Genomic DNA, 21,857 nt, shown 5'->3' with positions numbered 1-21,857 from the left:
TGAATCCCATTAAAAACACACTTACACTTCCTCAGACCTGGTCTCAACCATCGGACTCCAGCAGGCTCCACCCTGAAAGGAGGAGGGGGGTCAGAGCAGCACAGTCAGCATGCACACATGGACATTACATGGCTCTCACACACACACTGTTACACACTGAGCTCAAAGCTCGGCTCCACTGTTTTATTCAAAGAAATCTACATTTATTTATCAGCACATTTAAAAACAGCTTGAGCCAAAGTGCTGCACAGAGTAGAGAGAAAATAGGAAACATACACAGTAATGACTATAAAGACTGGTCAGGATTGAAAGCTACAGAGTACAAATGTGTTTCCAACCGGCTTTTAAAAATGTCCAGTGTTGGTGACGACCTGATGTGAAGGGCGACTGTTCCAGAGTTTGGCTGCAGCCATCGATAAAGCTCACCTCTGTTTTTACGTCTAGTTCTGGTCAGAAGCTGCTTATCTGCAGACCTGAGGGCTCCACTTGGATTCTTTTGTTAAAGAGAGATAAGATGGAGCCAATCCATTCACAGATTTAAAGACAACCAGATCTGGAAGTGGATTCTACCACGTACTGGTAACCAGTGGAAAAAGCTGGTGATGGGTCGTCTAGCACAGACCCACCGCTGGAACCAGACAATTGATGAGGGAGAGAACTGTGACAGCGCCGTTCCTTCACTTGACCTCAGTCGCTCTCGTCTGCTCCCTCGTAACACTGCTCTTTATTGAGCTTACATGAATATGCACAAGTTCATTATGACGTCTTACACAGGTATGAACAAAGAGTACCAGTCTGTGCATAGTGTGTGTGTGTGTGTGTGTGTCTGTGTGTGTCTGTGTGTCTGTGTGTCTGTGCGTGTGTGTGTCTGTGTGTGTGTGTGTGTGTGTGTGTGTCTGTGTGTGTGTGTGTGTGTCTGTGTCTGTGTGTGTCTGTGTGTGTGTCTGTGTGCGTGTGTGTCTGTGTCTGTGTCTGTCTGTGTCTGTGTCTGTCTGTGTCTGTGTGTGTCTGTGTGTGTGCGTGTGTGCGTGTGTGTGCGTGTGTGTGTCTGTGTGTGTGTGTGTCTGTGTGCGTGTGTCTGTGTGTGTGTCTGTGTCTGTGTGTGTCTGTGTCTGTGTGTGTGTGTGTGTTCCAGATGTGACCCTGTGACCCCAAAGCTGGTGCTAAGAGTCCAGCGGTCCCCCTAACAAAGGGCTCTTATACTTAACCAGACACAGAGTAGGTGTCCTCCTACACCAGGGGTCTCAAACTCGTGGCCCGCGGGCCAATTGCGGCCCGCAGGACGATAGTTTTTGGCCCCACCTTAATATGAAAATGTAATGTTAGTTTGATAATGTATGACACTTTACAGTGTTGTGGGCGGAGCTGAATTAACCCACCAATCAGGGTGGGATATGGATCTCAGGGGACACCAGCCGGGCTTGATGCAAGCAGGGAAACATTTCTCAATGAGTCAAAGTTCCAGCAGCGTTGCCCTGGAGTGTTTCTTTCTTTCCTGTGCCTGGCTGGCTTCCTCCTTTCTATTGGGCAAACGCCGACATTCGCCCCAGCGCGCTGCGTTCACAACACTTCAAAAAAAGTTGTTTTTTTAAGTTGCTGCCCAGCGGGACATTATACGTATATAGATTTATACACACGTCAGTGGGATTTAAAGTTATTTTTCCACAGAGAGAGATCTCATATTAACTCTCACAGTGATGCGTAGGCGGCGGGATAAAAGAAAAGTCATGAACTCAATGCAGCCCAATTTAGTCTGCAGTCACATAGCGACACCTGTTCATCGGCAACAACAGTCCCCGGTAACCCGGACTAATTATAGGGTCGCACCGTAATTTGTGGCTACATGTTTTTATTTGCATCACTGCGTTTGCATTGCAGCAAACATGAACATTACATATATTTCAATATAATGTAAAAGCAGTCAAAACAACTAACATCAGAAACAGCTGATGTTATTTGTTATATGTCACGGTGTCATTTCCGCTTCTTTCTCCTGTAACAACAGCCCGGCGCCGTGAGCAGTCGCCTTTTTTGCGCTCGCTATCCCTGCACTTTCTACCATCTGCAAACGCCACGGTGTTCGTGTCGTCATGAAAGACATGAACATCGAGCGTAAAAACAAAGGAGACTGCTACCGGCTTTTTATCTGCCGATCGCCGTGCTACGGTTGCAAGAAAAAGAAGCAGAAATGACGTTCTCTACGCGTTGAGACGTTCCCCGTCCGTCGGCTAAACGCTTGATTGAAACTTCAATGCGACAGTGACACCAAGTAGAATTATAAATGTCACATAGCCCCAAACATGTCTTTTTCAAAGCCTGCGGTGAAGAGAAAGGTTGGTGATGAGCACCGACAATTTCAGGAAAAGTGGGAAATGCAATATTTCTTTGTTGAGCACAGGGGCACCCCGACCTGTCTTATTTGCACAGAGAAAGTTGCGCTGCACAAGGAATACAATTTGAAACGTCATTACACAACTAGACATGCTGAGCTGGATGCAAAATACCAGGGAGACGAGAGAGCGAACCGGGTTGCCAGTCTTAAAACAGATCTACTGAGGCAGCAAGATTTCTCCAAGAAAGCAACCAAAGAGAATAATGCAGCAGTCGGAGCCACGTGGTTAGTGAGATGATTGCTAAAGCAGGGAAGCCATTCACAGAAGGTGCATTTGTCTAAAAGTGCATATTGCAGGCTGCAAATATAGTCTGTCCGGGAAAGAAAGGTCAGTTTAGCAACATCAGCCTTTCTGCCAACACCGCAGCAGATCGCATTTCTGACCTGTCAAGTGACATTTATGACCAACTGTGTGAGAAAGCCAAATGTTTCAGTGTATACTCAGTCACTCTTGATGAGACCACAGACATCACCGACACTGCCCAGCTCCCAATGTATGTCCGTGGTGTTGATGACAGTTTTGAAGTGATGGAGGAGCTGCTCACAGTAATTCCAATGCATGGCCAGACCACCGCTCAGCAGATATTTACAAGCTGTGTGATGCCATTGAGAATGTTGGTTTGCCATGGAAGAGGTTTGTTGGAATAACAACAGATGGAGCGCCATCAATGACAGGGAGGAAACATGGACTGGTGGCACAAAACAAACTGGAAGAGGAAGGCGTGGAGGAGGCCATTGCTCTGCACTGCATCATCCATCAGCAGGTCCTTTGCAGCAAATGCCTGAAGTTTGACAATGTGATGTCTATTGTTGTGAAATGCATCAACCAAATCAGATCCAGGGGCTTAAAGCACCGAAGGTTCTGTGCTTTTTTAGAGGAAATGGAGTCAGAATATGGGGATGTGCTCGACTTCACTGAGGTACGTTGGCTCAGCAGGGGAAATGTATTAAAGAGACTTTTTGAGTTGAGAGCAGAAGTGAAGCCTTCATGGAGAAGGATGGAGTTAGTGTTCCTGTGCTAACTGATCCCAAATGGCTCATGGACTCAGCTTTTCTTGTTGATATGACACATGAGCTTAATGTACTGAACAAGACGTTACAAGGCCAGGGGCAACTTGTCAGTGCTGCCTATGACAACGTGAGAGCATTCTCCACAAAACTGGCGCTCTGGAAAGCTCAGCTCTCTCAGACAAACCTTTGCCATTTCCCAGCATGCAAGGCACTCGTGGATGCAGGCACACCATTCAGTGCTGACGAGTATGTTGATGTCATTTTGAGGCTACAGGAGGAATTTGATCACAGATTTGCTGACTTCAAGACACACAGAGCCACCTTTCACATTTTTGCGGACCCCTTCTCCTTTGATGTGCAAGATGCCCCTTCTGTGCTTCAAATGGAGCTCATTGAGCTGCAGTGCAACTCTGAACTCAAAGCAAAGTTCAGGGAGGTGAGTGGAAAAGCAGACAAGCTTGGACAATTTTTGAGAGAATTGAGCCCTAGTTTCCCTCGGCTTTCCCGAATGTTCAAGCGGACCATGTGCCTTTTTGGTAGCACATACTTGTGCCAAAAGCTCTTCTCCACTTTGAACTTCAATAAGTCCAAGTACAGGTCCAGACTTACGGATGATCATCTTCAAGACATACTGAGGGTCGCAACTGCTTCCTCCCTCAGGCCAAATCTGGCTCGGCTATGCGAGAGGAAACGCTGCCAGGTCTCTAGCAGCAAGGAGTAGGCAAGAGAAGCCATGTTCAGAAGAACAGTTCATTTTCTACAGTGTTCCATTCATGTTCAGAAGAAGGTTATAGAACTGTTAATACAGACATTTCAATCTAAATACAGCAGATATAGAAGACTGAAAAAAACACACAAGTTCACTGACTAAAAACATCTTATTATTATTTTATTTATGTATTACAGATTGATTTATTTTCTTATTAATTCTTAATTTGTTTATTTATTTTTCATATTTTGTGTTAAAAAATAAAAATAAAGAGATTTGAGAAGATTGGAATTTTTTAACCATGTCTTTCTTGTGGAAAACCTAATGCGGCCCAGCCTCACCCAGACTCTGCCTGCAGCGGCCCCCAGCTAAATTGAGTTTGAGACCCCTGTCCTACACCATAAATCAGTAAGAGAGGGTACGACCTCTCTCATGGCCCCAAGTGCTGTGTGCATGCTAGAGCACTCTGGAAGGCACACAAAGTCTTTACAGACTACTAAGGATCAAACCTCTATCATTATGCAATCGATTATACAACTCTAAGCATATATGAGTAAATATTTCTAAGCATAAATGACAATCAACAATATAAACCTTACAGCTGGTTTTAATAACAGAATTTATTTGTTTCTCAAATGAGAAAGAGCTATCGAGAAACACTCGACGTGAATTAGCATTATGTGCTAATGCTAATACTGTTTTCCCTTTCTTTATACAACTTGAGCAGCTATTGCTAAGTAGGCCACTTTTCTCTGCTAAGGATTTGTGTGACCATGATAGAAACTCTGATAAGCTAATGCTGCTAAGCTAATGCTGTTTATGGGCCCTGTTAGAATCAATATTTCAATCTCATTCTGTTGTTTGAGAACAATAACAGAAAAATGTGCACTTGAGAACAAATTTATTGTGACTTCAGCTGTGAATGTACAGTTTGTCATTATTTAAGCTTCCATTTCCAAATGTTAGCTGACACTTTATTAGGTACACTGGTATCTATATCAGGTACACCTGTGACCTAAATGTTCCTGCAAACAGACTCCTTGGAGACCCCTACATAAATATCCATGAACTATCCAGCTAGACTAGTGTGTCTGTCCCTGAAAATATTCCTGCATGTGTGATTGTTCATGTCTCATCTGCAGGAAACAAACAGGAAGTGAGTGAAAGACACGGGAAATGTTTCCAGCTCTTCCTCCTCTATCAGATTTTCTCTCCATACCTGAGAGTGTCCAGTCTCCAGCCTGGATCCTTCAGTCCAGCCGACAGCAGCTTCATTCCTGAGGGACCTGGATGATTGTAGCTCAGGTCCAGCTCTCTCAGATGGGAGGGGTTGGAGCTCAGAGCGGAGGCCAGAGAAGTACAGCCTTCCTCTGTGATCAGACATCCTGACAGACTGCAAACACACAAAACAACAATCTATCTGTCAACAGTTGTTTTCTCTTTGTCACAATAACATCTATCCATCCATTGTAACTTTATTTATAAGTGACAATACCCAACAGACAACAACAGTCATCTGAAGTTGTTTAACAGTGTAAGGTAACCGCCTCCACTGTGAGCAGCACTTGGTGATGGTGGGAAGAAGAACTCCCTTTGACACAAAGATCCTCCCAGTGAAAACAGGCTCCAGGAGGAGCATCTACCATGACTGGTTGCAGGGTGAGGGGAAAGAGAAGAGATGAGCTCAGAGAGACAAGAACAAAACACAAACTAAGGAGAGAGAAGACAAAAGTTAAGGACATGCAGTAGTGACATATAAAAGCATCAGGAGTGAAAAGAGGGGAGAAGAAAGCAGAGCATCATGGGAAGTCCACCAACAGCCTGAGCCTATAGCAGCATAACTAAGGGATGGTTCAGGGTCACCTGATCCAGCTCGAACTATAAGCTTTATCAAAAAGGAAAGTTTGAAGCTGATCTTCAAAGTAGAGAGGCTGTCTGTCTCCTGAACTCAAACTGGGAGCTGCTGCCACACCCAGTCCAACATAGCCAGGCTTTCTTTGCTGCTCTGTTCTAGGATGCCCTCTGGACCCAGTGGAGGTGGTGAGTGACAGGAGAATGGCGGCTAAGCTGTCATCCCTGTTGGACAACGTCTCCCACCCCATGCAGCAGACTGTGACAGCACTGAGCAGCTCCTTCAGTGGGAGACTGCGGCACCCACGGTGTGGGACGGAGAGATTTCGCAGGTCTTTCCTCCCCACTGCTGTCAGACTCCATAATAAAGACTTTAACTGAACAAACACACACATCCACACATGTGCAATAACACTAAGTGCAATAATCTTTTCTGGCATCGTTGTATTTTTACTCAGTTGTATATAGCATTCGTATTCTATTTTTATCTTATTGTATATTTTTATTCTATTTTATTCTACTGTATATAGTATATTATTTTATTCTATTCTGTACAGCTGTGTACTGTATTTATTCTTATTGTATTCTAATTTTTGCGTCATAACTTTTGCACTGTCCACTTCCTGCTGTGACAAAACAAATTTCCCACGTGTGGGACTAATAAAGGTTATCTTATCTTATCTTATCTTTGACAAAACCTCAAATCCCAGTCAGAGATGATGAGCATCATCACAGTGATGATCATTTCTCTGTTAACCCAGGCTTTCTGCTTCAGGATCTGTGTACGCTCACAGAACAAGGAGACCTTTAAACATCATTTCACTAACTGGATGGACTGAGCTCAGCCTACAGATGAACTGGTGCCAGAGATCATAAAGAACATCAAACAGTCAAATTCAACACTTTTAATGGAAATATGAGATTAATGCTGCAGACAATCATGAAGCTGCTGAATTCATGAACATCAAGAATGCAGCGAGTGGTAAAATAAAGATTTGACCTCAGTGTGCTCAGTGTTCCTGTCTATTCCTAACATATTCCTAACATGATAGCTGCACTTTAGAGCTCTAAAACTGGAACTGACACATGTTTAAACTCTACATGTTACTCAGTACATTCAGCTCTGACACTCGCCCACAGTCCAACAAAGGAAACATGGAGATCACATCAGTTTGTCACCAAAGTCTAATTATTAGGGCAACTTAACCTGTTATTATCTCGTTAACTCATTAACTGATTAACGTCAGCAATTATTTTAATCACAGTTTTTAAAATCATGATTATTGTGAAAGTGCTCACTGGCTCTGAATATAAAAGCCATGGGTCACAGGAGGGATGTTGATCAGTGCTGGCTTGAAATGGGCGTCATTATGCGTCTCAGCCAATGGGAGCATTGAGGGTGGGCCTAATACTACTGCAGCGCTCACATGACCCAGGACAGAAAGAAAGGGGCGGGGACAGAAACATGGAGACAGGTACAGATCTTTGACATGTTCATTTTAAACTGTTCCAGGAGGCAGTGTTGATACAACTAAAGTTATCTGTTGTTGAAGAAGTCGGTCTGAGGAACGTTCTTAGGATCAACAAATGACGGCATGTATGAGCCTCAAGACACAGCATCACAAGAAGAACACATGAGCTGTAGAAAAAGGAGAGACTACGAAAGCCACGGCGTTACAACATGAACATGCTTGATCAGAGTGTGATTGTGAACAGGAGGAAGACTCAGCTGAGAACAGTGTGGTGGATACAGAGCAGAGCCCACCATCAGTACAGAGGCCTGTCCATTAGAGTGCTGCTCCAACATGCAGCACATGTACTTGGCCACAGCTGCAACATCTGTACCTGTGAAAGCTTCTTCTCTGTTGCTGCTCATATTGTGCAGAAGAAGAGAGTTTCTTTATCATCAGAAAATGTCAATGAGCTTGTGAGTCTTAGCAGCTGGCTCGGTGCAGAGGAGGAAGAACATGTCAGTCAGAGGAAGATAAATGCAGTTCATGTTGTCAACTCAACCTGGACTGTTGAAAGAGTTTTTCTTTGTCTGGTTTCTGACTGAGATTCTCCAAAGGAAATCCAGCACAAACACACACTTCACACACTCAAAGTCCTGCACAGTAAATGAGCTGATGAGCGTTTGTGCTGCTGCCTGATAACAGAACAATAGTTCTGCTGCTTCCTGTTCTGGAAACACACATTTATAAATGTTCACTTGCTGTTGATCAAAGGTATGTTGGTGGCTCTGGACGCTGAGGGAACTTTGTAAAAAACTAGATCAAATGTTAACGTCCTGGCAGAGGCAAAGAACTTTGATTTGATATTTGATTAGATTCATGTTTCAGCTCAGACTGACAGAAATATTTGAACTGCTGCTGTGTTAAAGGGAACACTGCTGTTAGAAAGCACCTGATCTGTTTCTGCACACTGAATGTTGCACTTCTCATACTGCAGTACTATTAAAATAAGTACACAATGCACTACTTTTGAACTCATGATTGAATGTTGCTGTAACAAAGCCATTAATGTGATTCAAAGTGTTCATGGTTTCCCAGCACAACAAATGATTGCACAAGTGTGACTGATCCACTTTCTAATGTGTGTGTAGCCCACACTGTGTGTCACTGTGTCACAGGTGAGTCTGTGTGTCCAGGTTCTATGAGGACAACAGGATATAGTGACTGAGTCCAGCAGCTTAAAGTCTGACTCCATCCTCCATTTAAATAACTCACAGCAACAACTGAATAGCTTTGCCTTTGTGTAGCTGACACTTCATTTTAATGTCCTTCTATTCTGGTTCATCTGGTCTCAGTTTCTATAAGCACACAGGTTTCATCAGGACTCTATGACCTCAGTGATCTTTGCTGGGCCTTAATGCTCTGAACAAAGCTGCACAGCACAAGACTAAATAGAAATGAATCAGTCTTTCATTCTCACTGCTGTTTGACTTCAGCTCTCAATGTCCCACCATAACCCATGGAAAGAATTACTGTCCATCCAGGCTGCTGAACATGAAGCTGAAGAAGGTGGAGTATTGTGAGGGCTGATGGAGATGATGATGATGAATCCAGGAGTAGTGGGTGGATGGCAGCATCAGCATGAAGGATCAGTGTGAGAACACATCATCATCCACAAAGGAAACCAGTCTGAGTGTCTGACGCTCTTGTTAGAAAGACGCAGTCCCAGCAGTTAGCTTGTCTGCTAGTTAGCTGAGAGCTAACTCACTTGTACATTGAATACCAAACTGTGTAAACCAGGGGAGTCAAACATATGGCCCGTGGGCCAAATCCAGCCCTTGACATAATTTCATATGTCAAATATTGATGAATTTTCAGGCTTGCTGATAATCAATGTGAGCACGGCTGAGATGTTATTCTGATGAGCAAACCATGTGGCCAAACACTTTAAGAGACAGACTGGGATCATACCATTATGTGAAAGAAGACATGTCCCATAGACAGCAAAGGTAGTGGTAGAGACCAGTACACAGAGAAATGGGAGCTGTACTGAAATGCAAGCGTGTCAGGAAAGAGTGAAAAGGCAAAATGAGCAGCATCTGGCTGCATTTCAGTGATATTGGAGACCACAAAGCTGAGTGCAACATTTATACAGGAGATATACAGGAGACGCTGAGAGTAGAACTGATAAAATTAGGAGCTGGCTAAAGTGAGACCCATTTTTATTTCCACCCATTTTCCACTGTGGAGGACAAAAGGTTTCAAACTGGTCCAGGTCTTAAACCTCACGTGTTCTTCCTAATAGCAGTAAATGGATAAAAATAAGGCTTTTATGAAAACACTGAATAAAACTTGCTGCCTTTAAAAAGACTAAATGTACAGTTCAGTATTGAATACTACATAAAATAAACTATATATAAAGTGTGTCTGAATGGCAGAGATGCAGAACTATGTGCATGTAGCACAGAGCCACGGCTCAGTGTCTGAATGAGTCTCACAGACCTGAATGTGCTGTTGAAGCCATTTATAATTATAACGTAATTCTTTACTCGTTTGATCTGCTCCTTACCACAAGCCACCAGACGTAGAAGGTTTTGGACTTTTAACTATATTTTCTGAAGTTTTACAACTTTTCTTACTGTTAAAAACCTCGTTATGGCCATTCATGCTGTACAAAGTAATTAGACATGTGTGGTATCTACAGAAACGTCAGAATCTCAGCTAAAAGTTCACAAAACCATCTCAACAACCACCAAACAGCTGAAACAGCAGGTGAACAGATCACACAAAAAAGATGTAAACACAAATCCCCCTGATCATCTGTTTTTTAAACATGAAGCGTCGTTTTGGACGTTCATTTACTGCTGGTTCAGTGAATTTTGGTTGGACAGTGATGAAACCTGCAGCCTCAGAATCTGTGAGAAGTCTGCTTTCAGCACGCAACAGCATTGTTGTGTTGTGTGCTGTGGATCCACCTCTGCAAACTCATCACTGTTTCACCATCATGTTTCTACACTGAACAAAAATATAAACGCAACACCTTTGTTACTGCACCCATTCCCCATGGGATGGACGTAGAGACCTAAAATTCATTCCAGATACACAATATAACCATCCCTCCCAAACAGTGGTCACAAATCAGTCCAAATGTGTGGTAGTGGGCACATCTGCTATATTGAGATAATCCATCCCACCTCACAGGTGTGCCACATCAGGATGCTGATCTGACATCATGAGTAGTGCACAGGTGTACCTCAGACTGCCCACAACAAAAGGCCACCCTGGAATGTGCAGTTTTTTGCGTTATTGGGGGTCTGGGGACCCAGAACCGGTCAGTATCTTGTGTGACCACCATTTGCCTCATGCAGTGCAACACATCGTCGCATGGAGTCTATCAGATTGTCAATTGTGGCCTGTGGAATGTTGGTCCACTCCACTTCAATGGCTGTGCGAGGTTGTTGGATATTCGTGGGAACTGGTACACGCTGTCGTATACGCCGGTCAAGCACATCCCGAACATGCTCAATGGGTGACATGTCCGGTGAGTATGCTCTCAATTTTAGGTCTCTACGTCCATCCCATGGGGAATGGGAGCAGTAACAAAGGTGTTGCATTTATATTTTTGTTGAGTGTACTTAGACAATAACAAAGGAAGCAGTTCCCAGGAACTACTTCCTGTCTTGTTAACATAAGAGTATGTTGCCCTTCAAAACACCTCCACTTCTCCTCTTATTAGAGGACTGCCTTATTATTAATCTGCTAATTCTGTCAGTTGATGAAAGAAAAATGCTTGATCTCACCTGAGAGTTTCCAGTGTACAGCGTGGACTCTTCAGTCCTTCAGACAGAAGCTTCACGCCTGAATCCTTCAGGTTAATGTTACTCAGGTCCAGCTGTCTCAGATTAGAGGTCTGAGAGCTGAGACCTGAGGCCAGAGCTTCACAGCTTCTCTCTGACAGGTCACAGTGACTCAGTCTGAAAAATAACAGATAAACAATTACAAAAATAAAACACTTATGTTGAAGTGTAATGAGATACTATTATATTTAGCAATATTTCATCTTGTTTTTGTCAGGAAACTGAGCACTGATGCAGAGCAACACGTGGAGAGAATCAGAGGAGAAGAAGTGAAGAGACAACAGCAGTAAAACAACACTGAATTGTTCAGTGTGCTTTTGATATCAACAGAATGTGTCAAATTTCTTTATTTTGTATTTGTTTTAGTAGAATTGATGATTATCACTTAGATAACAACCACAGGCCAGGTCTAAATTGCACTTTGGTGACAGTTACACCCAGAAATATTTCAGAAACGTGGACAATTTGTGCTCCATTGTATTCAGTATTGAACAAACTGAGTACCGATGACCACTTAATATTTTTGATAGTTTATTTGAGTTGTTCCACCTGATCTGTGTTAACTAGAATAAACATTTAAAAGCTAAAGCTATGATCACATATGTACTCACAGAGCTTTGTTGGAGGCTTTGACCACTGGCAGCAGCCTCAGTAGAGCCTTTTTAAAGGCTCGTGTTCACACTTAGATCATCGATTTCTACTTACATTTCTTTCTGGGAAAAATGGAGATTACTTTGAAAACAGGAACTATTTTCCCCAAAAATCAGCCCTTGATTAGTAAATCACTCCAACATGTTCTCAGTCAGAAGAAGCTGTCTTGTTATGAGGGAGAGAAGAAAAAGATCGAGGCACAGAAACTTGTTGAAAGAGAGATAAAGCAGCTAAAATCAGGTGTAAAAGTAAAACAGAGGATGAGCTGAATAAAGGACACTCAAGGCTGGCTTGGAAAGGAATGAAGTCCATGGTGGGGATGCAGAACAAGGACCAAAGATGAATGTGATGCTGAATCAGCAGAAGACTTGGACTCATATAATTCCAGCTTTGATATCATTGATTTCAATGAAGATCTTTGTGATTGTAGCAAAGGGCCGGTAGCTCTGAGAGTCCCACTGATGAGGTTTCTGTGAAGGTTCGCAGTTATCTAAAGAGCTTAGAAAAAAAGGCATCTGGACTTCTTAAAGTTTCTTGAAGACGTTTCACCTTTCACCTCTCATCCAAGAAGCTTCTTTATTTCAAGGGTCAAATGGTGGAGAGTCCCAGATTAGCCTGTGTACAAACAGACTTCAGCCATATAAGAGTGTGTGTGAGTGAATGAGAGCACACACAGGACACTCTGATCTCTGAATGTGTGTGACGCAGTGAAAAAGAGGATTGTACTGGATATACTGTGACTGACAAACAGAGTTTAAAGAGAAAGGTGTTTGGATTAAAATGGATTATGCTAAAGTGAACGTGCTAATGAAATCTGAACTGACTGAAATGTGAAGTGAAGATTATTCAGATGTAAAAGAGAGAGAAACTGATAATAAGGTGGGGCTGAAGATCAGTGAAGGGGATGTAAACACCTGATTGGTTGAGTAGATATCAGATCGACAGTTTAACAGTTTTCCCTGTGGATTATAACTTTAAGAAGATGTGACATTCATCAAGGAATCCTGCTCTCCGGATTATTTCCACGAACACTGAGCTGGAACACATCTACAGTGCTGGAAGTGCCCGTCTCACCACCAACCTCTCTGTGCACATTCACTTTTTAACCCTTTGTGAGACACTAAACGTGTAAATCTGAGTATTTATCTACAGTGGGGCAAAAAAGTATTTAGTCAGCCACCGATTGTGCAAGTTCCCCCACTTAAAATGATGACAGAGGTCAGTAATTTGCACCAGAGGTACACTTCAACTGTGAGAGACAGAATGTGAAAAAAAAATCCATGAATTCACATGGTAGGATTTGTAAAGAATTTATTCGTAAATCAGGGTGGAAAATAAGTATTTGGTCACCTCAAACAAGGAAAATCTCTGGCTCTCACAGACCTGTAACGTCTTCTCTAAGAAGCTTTTCTGTCCCCCACTCGTTACCTGTATGAATGGCACCTGTTTGAACTCATCATCTGTATAAAAGACACCTGTCCACAGCCTCAAACAGTCAGACTCCAAACTCCGCCATGGCCAAGACCAAAGAGCTTTCGAAGGACACCAGGAAAAGTATTGTAGACCTGCACCAGACTGGGAAGAGTGAATCTACAATAGGCAAGCAGCTTGGTGTGAAAAAATCAACTGTGGGAGCAATCATCAGAAAATGGAAGACATACACGACCACTGATAATCTCCCTCGATCTGGGGCTCCACGCAAGATCTCATCCCGTGGGGTCAAAATGATCATGAGAACGGTGAGCAAAGATCCCAGAACCACACGGGGGGACCTGGTGAATGACCTGCAGAGAGCTGGGACCAAAGTAACAAAGGTCACCATCAGTAACACACTACAACGGCAGGGAATCAAATCCCGCAGTGCCAGACGTGTTCCGCTGCTGAAGCCAGTGCATGTCCAGGCCCGTCTGAAGTTTGCCAGAGAGCACATGGATGATACAGCAGAGGATTGGGAGAATGTCATGTGGTCAGATGAAACCAAAGTAGAACTTTTTGGTATAAACTCAACTCGTGGTGTTTGGAGGAAGAAGAATACTGAGTTGCATCCCAAGAACACCATACCTACTGTGAAGCATGGGGGTGGAAACATCATGCTATGGGGCTATTTTTCTGCCAAGGGGACAGGACAACTGATCCGTGTTAAGGACAGAATGAATGGGGCCATGTATCGTGAGATTTTGAGCCAAAACCTCCTTCCATCAGTGAGAACTTTGAAGATGAAACGAGGCTGGGTCTTCCAACATGACAATCAATCAATCAATCAATCAATCTTTATTTATAAAGCACTTTTCATACAGAGAAAATGTAGCACAAAGTGCTTTACATAGTTAAAAGCAGCCCACCCCACCCTCCAACTCACTCCCCACACTCTCAATACACATATATCCCCCCACCCACACACACATACACACACGCGCACACTTAAAGAGTAAAAATTGGGCTGGGCTCGCATGAGCCAAGTGAGGAAACACTATAACAGGGAGCCGTCTGCACCGGGAGCCGGTCACAGACCGCAGCCTCCAGGCTGGGCACACAGCAGGAGGGAGGCAAAGGAGCCCCCCAGCCAGGCTGAGAGGACCCCAGAGACCCAGCAGCCACGGTCAATAACAGCCCCGGTGCAGAGAGCGCCCTCCGAGGAAACACTGGAGATATGACGCAATACAATATATATAGGGTAAAATGATAAAATAAATAAGAACAGGATACAATATAAATAGAAATAGAATAAGAAGATTAAAAAATGAATAAGAATAAAATCAAACAAATATTAGGTAAATCCTAAATTAATAATAGAATAACAGGATAGAATAAATAAGCATAAAATAAATAAACGCTAAGTAAAAGCTAAATTAAAAAGGTGGGTCTTGAGCCTGTTCTTGAAAACATGTACGTTCTCTGCGGCCCTGAGCTCCTCCGGCAGGCTGTTCCACAGACGAGGACCATACCACTGAAACGCTGCCTCTCCGTGAGTATGTGTCCTGACTTTAGGGACAATCAAAAGGCCAGTACCAGAGGACCTCAGGGTCCGCGAGGGTTCGTATGGTAAAAGCAGATCTGAGAGATAGGAAGGCCCAAGACCATTAAGACATTTAAAAACCAATAAAAGAACTTTAAAATCGATCCTGAAACACACGGGGAGCCAGTGCAGCGATTCTAAAACCGGTGTAATGTGGGCCCGCCCTCTGGTCTTCGTCAGCACACGAGCTGCCGAGTTTTGCAAGAGTTGTAAAGTTGAAATATTCTTCTTAGGAAGACCAGAGAGCAGGGCATTACAGTAATCAATGCGACTGGTAATAAAAGCATGCATCAGCATCTCCGTGTTGGCCCGAGAGAGAATAGGGCGGACTCTGGCTATATTTTTTAGATGATAAAATCCAATTTTAGTTACATGTTTAATATGTGGGATAAAACCAAGCTCAGAGTCAAAAATAACACCCAGGTTTTTCACTTGTAGCGAAGGACATAGTGAAAATGCCTCTAATTTAGACAAGAGTTTCTCTCTCTGAGCCTCAGGACCGACAATTAAAACTTCAGTTTTGTCCTGGTTAAGTTGTAAAAAGTTTTCTGCCATCCAAGATCTTATATCCAAGATACAGTTAAAGAGGGCATCCATTTGTCTGGTGTCATCAGGAGACACGGAGATGTACAGCTGCGTGTCATCAGCGTAACTGTGGAAGTTCACTCCATGCCTCCTGATGACACCGCCGAGAGGGAGCATATACAAATTAAAAAGTACAGGGCCTAGAACCGACCCTTGAGGCACACCACATGTCATTTTATGGATCTTAGAGGAGCATGTATCCATACTCACCATAAAAGTTCTGTCAGAGAGATAGGAAGTGAACCAGTTGTGTACAGCACCAGAGAGGCCCACCATGTGTTTCAGTCTGTTTAAAAGAATAGCATGGTCTACTGTATCAAAGGCTGCGCTTAGATCCAGTAGCACCAGGACTGAGAGCTTTTGGGAGTCCCAGTTACATCTAAGATCATTTAAAACCTTTAGGAGAGCCGTCTCTGTCCTGTGGTTCACCCTAAATCCAGACTGGAATATCTCCAGGATCTGTCTATCATTGAGAAAATCAGTAATCTGAGTAAAAACAAGTTTTTCTAAGACTTTACTTAAAAATGGTAAGTTGGATACAGGTCTGTAGTTATTAAAATCATTACAATCCAAATTGCTCTTCTTCAGAAGGGGCCTCACCACCGCCGTTTTAAAGGCAGCAGGGAAGACACCCAACTGAAGAGAGCAATTCATCATGCATAAAAGCTCAGCCTCAAAAAATCCATAAAGTGTTTTAAAGAGTGAAGAAGGAATTGGATCTAAAAGACATGTGGTGGGTCTCACTGTGGAGAAAACCTTCTGAAAGTTCTCAGCATTAACCAGGACAAAGCTGTCCAGTGTCTCCTCAGGTACAATCGAGCCCTCAGATGTATTTAAAATCATATCACGATTAGATAAAATATCAGATCTGATGGCGCTGATCTTTCCCCTGAAGTGGTCTGCAAACTGCTCACAGAGCAAGTCTGTGATCCAAAACACACCGCCCGGGCAACAAAGGAGTGGCTCCGTAAGAAGCATTTGAAAGCCCTGAAGTGGCCTAGCCAGTCTCCAGACCTCAACCCCATAGAAAATCTGTGGCGGGAGTTGAAAGTCCGTGTTGCTCGGCGACAGCCCCAAAACATCACTGCTCTCGAGAAGATCTGCATGGAGGAATGGGCCAAAATACCAGCTACTGTGTGTGCAAACCTGGTAAAGACCTATAGTAAACATTTGACCTCTGTTATTGCCAACAAAGGTTATGTTACAAAGTATTGAGTTGTATTTTTGTTATTGACCAAATACTTATTTTCCACCCTGATTTACGAATAAATTCTTTACAAATCCTACCATGTGGATTCATGGATTTTTTTTTTCACATTCTGTCTCTCACAGTTGAAGTGTACCTCTGGTGCAAATTACTGACCTCTGTCATCATTTTAAGTGGGGGAACTTGCACAATCGGTGGCTGACTAAATACTTTTTTGCCCCACTGTATGTTAGTGCAAACACCTCTAATAGGTTGGTTTAGTCTTTCCAAGTCATATCTTCCCTTGGAGTCTGCGGTCCAGGCTTCTAAAATCATCCTAGTTTAACAAGCAGTACAATCTAGAGTAGAGCTGCACTAACAGGTGTGACTGATGAGATCTGATACTCATGTTTATTTGTATCAGGACAAGCAGGGAAGACCTGGACATCAACTCTGTCAGGCTGCCTGAGTCCTCTCACCCACATCAGCTCAGAACTCTGCATTATCTACTGAGTCAGACTCAGAGGATCAGGGATCAGAAGTTCTACAAAGAGTAGAACCAGACTTCCTGTATAGAGGTGTGTGGGCCTACTGATCCACAGTGTCAGCACAACTTTCACATCATATTCATCTCAGCACAACTAAAACATGCTGACTGACCCCAGAGTTTCAAGTCCACATCCTGGACTCTCCAGGAAACCACACAGATGCTTCACTCCTGGATCCTGCAGGTTGTTATTGTTACTCAGGTCCAGCTCTCTCAGATGGGAGGGGTTGGACTTCAGTGCTGCTGCCAGATAATCACAGCTGATCTCTGACAAACCACAGTCCTTCAATCTGAATAAAAAATGAAAGATGTAAGTTTATTAGACAAAGTGCTTGAAATCATTCAGTGTTTCATCATCTGTTCAGAGCTGAAGAAGGTTCAGAATGTAGAAGTTTAGAAAATGGAAACTCCAAACAGCTGAAGCCAACAGGAAGCAGCTTCAAACAAACAAGAGAAAAAAATGAATTTTTCACATTGAAGTTGACAACTTTATGATAAATGTACAAGTTTTGCCGTGTGAAAGAGAAAAAACTGAACAGGAATCCTCAGAGTTGAACCCTCTGCACAGAGGTTCAGGTTCCTGTTCAGGTCCCAAAGTGCAGAACAACAAGGTTTCAAACAGCTTCGTTCCAGCAGCATCAGCCACAGAAATGCAGAGATAATTCTTTGGATCTCTTGGTTGTGTTGTATGATGCTGTGTTTGCATATCTGGTGTCTGTGTTGCTTTGTGAGGATGGATCATTTACTGCAGCTCCAGATAAACAGAGCTGGACCTGAACCTGGTAACTTCACTTAGAAGACACTTGTGACGGGAACGTGTGAGAAGTTTTGAGCAGACAAGTGTTGATTTTGAGTCTGGGACGAGGTCTCCACAGTCTTTGTGGAGATCCACATTCTGCGTACTGCCTGTGAGAAGCTGCAGACATTTCTCCTCCAAATCCACTGAGCAGCTGCTCGTGGTTGTTACGCCCCAGTCTAGGGGTACAGGAACGCAACACAAGTTTGAAAGAATTGCCCCGCCCTGGTCCCCAAAACCATACACAAAGGGAAACCAATTTCTTAGTGAATCGTGATTTATTTTTCTGCACTGCAAAAATGAAGCTCCGGGGTGAACAAAGGCCAAAATAACAAACAAAACAAGCTAAGTCAGGAGGAGGTGTTATCTACAACCCTATGTGAAATCAAACCTCAAACAAAAGACAAGCGCTACACCTAACTCCCTAACTGAAATAAACAGGAGAAAACAGTGCAAGGAAAAACAATACGGCAGCTCACCCCTTCTGTTGCAGTGCTATTTACAATGTGCTATGTACAATGAAAGCTAATATACACACTATATACAAAACTCAGAGAAGCCGCACAAATCACAAGCACAAAAGTCTCAAGTTTTGGAGGCCAGGATCAGGTCTGCTGCTGCTGTCAGTGGCTGCCCCGGGACAACTGCTGGTGAGGGATTTGAATGAAGATCACATGGCCAGGGGACCAATCAGCAGCCGTCAGCTCATCCACTCCGGGACCTGCAAAGACTTAAAGGCACAGACAACAACAGCCACCAAAACAGATTATGGACAGGGCCATAACACCCCCCTTCCCAAGACCAAACATCTCCCCTAAAGATGTTTGGCGCTTAGGGGTTCCGAAAACCACGTGACAGCGCATCTGCCAGTACATTCTCTGTCCCTTTTTTGTGATGGATCTCCAGATTGAAATCTTGTACTAAGAGGGACCATCTCATGAGCCTTTGGTTAGAATTTTGCATTCGGGTCAAAAACACGAGGGGGTTGTGGTCTGTGTAAACAATGACAGGTGCTGAACTGGAACCGACATAGACCTCGAAATGCTGTAGAGCAAGCAATAGAGAGAGGGCTTCTTTTTCAATGGTGCTGTATTTCTGTTGGTGGGAGTTGAATTTTTTCGAAAAGTAACCAATTGGGTGATCAACACCCTGCCTATCCTCCTGCAACAGTACCGCACCTGCACCGTTGGCGCTGGCATCCACCTCAAGTTTAAACGGATGTGTGAAAACAGGAGCGGCAAGTACTGGTGTGCTGCAGAGGAGAGCTTTGGCAGACTCAAAAGCATTCTGGCATGTGGGGGACCATACAAATGGTTTTGACACACTTGTGAGACTGGTGAGAGGTGCAACTACATCTGCAAAATTCTTACAGAAGCCACGATAATAGCCGGCCATACCAAGGAACCGGCGAAGCTCACGTCTAGTGCGAGGCACAGGGAGATCTAGGATAGCCTGGATTTTAGCCAGCAGGGGGCGCACCTGTCCCTGACCCACCTGCTTCCCTAGATAAGTCACAGTGGCCTTACCAAAGTCACATTTGGCAAGATTTAGGGTAAGGGATGCCTCTTGTAATCTTTCAAAAATCTCCGTGGGTGTTCCAAGGTGATCTGACCAAGTCTCTGAATAGGCTACAATGTCGTCTAAGTACACTTCACAGTTTGTGACACCACCTAAGACAATGTGCATAAGGCGTTGGAATGTGGCAGGGGCATTTCGAAGGCCAAAAGGCATGACGGTGTATTGGAGGAAGTGGTCAGGAGTGACAAAAGCAGAAATTTCAGATGCACGCGGAGTGAGGGGAACTTGCCAATAACCCTTTAATAAGTCCAGTTTGGTGACAAACTTTGCGGAGCCAACCCTGTCAACACAATCTTCCATGCGGGGAAGAGGGTAGGAGTCGGGTTTGGTCACACTGTTCACTTTTCGAAAATCACTACAAAAACGTGGAGTTTTGTCTTCCTTCGGCACAAGAAGGCATGGGGAACTCCAGGCACTCGAACTAGGGACAGCAAGACCATTTTCCAGCAAGTAGGAAACTTCTTGCTGAAAAAGTGCACGTTTGGTAGGGTTCACACGATAAGCGTGTTGTTTGATCGGAGGGTGGTCACCTACATCTATGTCATGTTCGAGGACAGTAGTGCGAGACGGAGTGTCAGCGAACAGAGATGGGCAATTATTGATCAGAGAACACACATCGGTCTGGGCAGCCTCATCTAAATGTCTTAGGTGAGATTTCAAATTATCCAATATTTCAGAGTTTCTGAGTCGGGAGCAACCCTCAGCACAAACGAAAGCTAAGCCATCACTTTCTGGGCTATACTGAGACGGAGATGCTGGCACAACTACCGACACGGCAGACAGCGCAGCGGGGGATGAGGAGGAGTTTACACCTGCATCACGAACAAAATAAGGCTTCATCAGATTAACATGACACACACGACGCTTTCTCCTACGGTCTGGGGTACCTATAACATAATCTGTGTCACTCAGTTTCTCTTGGACAGTATAGGGCCCACAGAACTTTGCCTGGAGAGAGGATCCAGGAACGGGTAGGAGAGTCAACACTTTGTCACCCACTTCAAATTTTCTCTGCACGGACTTTTTGTCGAATTTCCTTTTCATTTTTTCCTGAGACGCGGAAAGAGCCTCGCGTGCAATTTCGCATGCTTTATGCAGACGCTCCCTAAAACAACTTACGTAATCTAATACGTTCTGCTCGGGGGTAGCTGTGTCGGACAGATATCTCTCTTTAAGCAGCCGCAGGGGACCACGCACTGTGTGTCCAAACACCAGCTCTGCGGGACTGAAACCCGTGGACTCCTGCACACTCTCCCTCACCGCTAGAAGGAGAAGTGGCAGACCTTCGTCCCACTCTCTTCCTGACTCGAGGCAGAACTTCCTCATCATGGCTTTTAAAGTCTGGTGGAAACGCTCAAGCGCACCCTGTGATTCGGGGTGATATGCACTGGATTTTTGATGCTTGATGGATAGCGATTTTAAGACCTGAGCGAATATCTTGGACATGAAGTTAGACCCTTGGTCTGTTTGAACTGATTTGGGCAAACCGAAAAGGGAGAAAAAGTTTACTAATGCTCTGACAATGGCTTTGACTTTGATAGTGCGTAACGGAATAGCCTCGGGGAAGCGTGTGGCGGCGCACATTAAAGTCAAGAGGTACTGATGTCCTGACTTGGTTTTTGGAAGCGGACCTACACAATCGATGATTATGTGCTCAAATGGTTCGCCTAAGGCTGGGATTGGGTGCAATGGAGCAGGAGGAATAACCTGGTTGGGTTTTCCGCTGACCTGGCAAACGTGGCAAGAGCGGCAATATTTGGTCACATCAGTCTTCAAACCTGGCCAGAAAAAGTGACGCAGAATACGAAGGTAGGTCTTCCTAATTCCTAAATGTCCAGAGAAACTGTCATGTGCTAGGCTGAGTACTTGGTGTCGGAAATTTTGCGGTACAACTGCTTGTTGAAATACGTTCCAGCCAAGATCACTAGAGGAGGGAGGATGCCATTTGCGCATTAACACATCATTTTCAATGCTGTAGACACGGGGATTCTGATCGCTTGAATTTGCGGCAAGTAAACACTTGGCCAAAGTCGGGTCATTCTGTTGCGCATGAATAAAATCTGTTTTGTTTACCTCAAAAGACAGGTCAGGTGTAGCGGGTAGCAGTTTATCAGACACACATTTTTCAGCTTTTTCCACAGGCAGTTCAGCTTTCTCAGGAACAGCTTCAGAACATAGAAAAGAGTCAGACAAGTCAACATCACCATATTTACGCTTGTGGGCGCGT

General features: G+C 44.0%; 1 protein-coding gene across 1 annotated transcript in view; it reads right to left on the bottom strand.

Annotated features, from left to right (window-relative positions):
• LOC143416106 (NACHT, LRR and PYD domains-containing protein 3-like) overlaps nucleotides 1–21,857 on the bottom strand; it is a 44,535-nt gene that overhangs the window by 1,883 nt on the left and 20,795 nt on the right. Inside the window, exons 6-9 of the mRNA XM_076881487.1 lie at nucleotides 17,370–17,546; nucleotides 11,215–11,388; nucleotides 5,332–5,505; nucleotides 26–72 (exon numbers count right to left, since the gene is read on the bottom strand). Coding sequence (XP_076737602.1) covers nucleotides 26–72; nucleotides 5,332–5,505; nucleotides 11,215–11,388; nucleotides 17,370–17,546 — 572 coding nt within the window. The remainder of the gene's footprint in view (nucleotides 1–25; nucleotides 73–5,331; nucleotides 5,506–11,214; nucleotides 11,389–17,369; nucleotides 17,547–21,857) is intronic.

Source organism: Maylandia zebra, unplaced genomic scaffold (assembly GCF_041146795.1).
Source record: "Maylandia zebra isolate NMK-2024a unplaced genomic scaffold, Mzebra_GT3a scaffold11, whole genome shotgun sequence".
NCBI classification, from domain to species: Eukaryota; Metazoa; Chordata; class Actinopteri; order Cichliformes; family Cichlidae; genus Maylandia; species Maylandia zebra.
The sequence above is the reverse complement of the archived record's forward strand: the minus strand, read 5'-3'. Positions and strand labels throughout refer to the sequence as shown.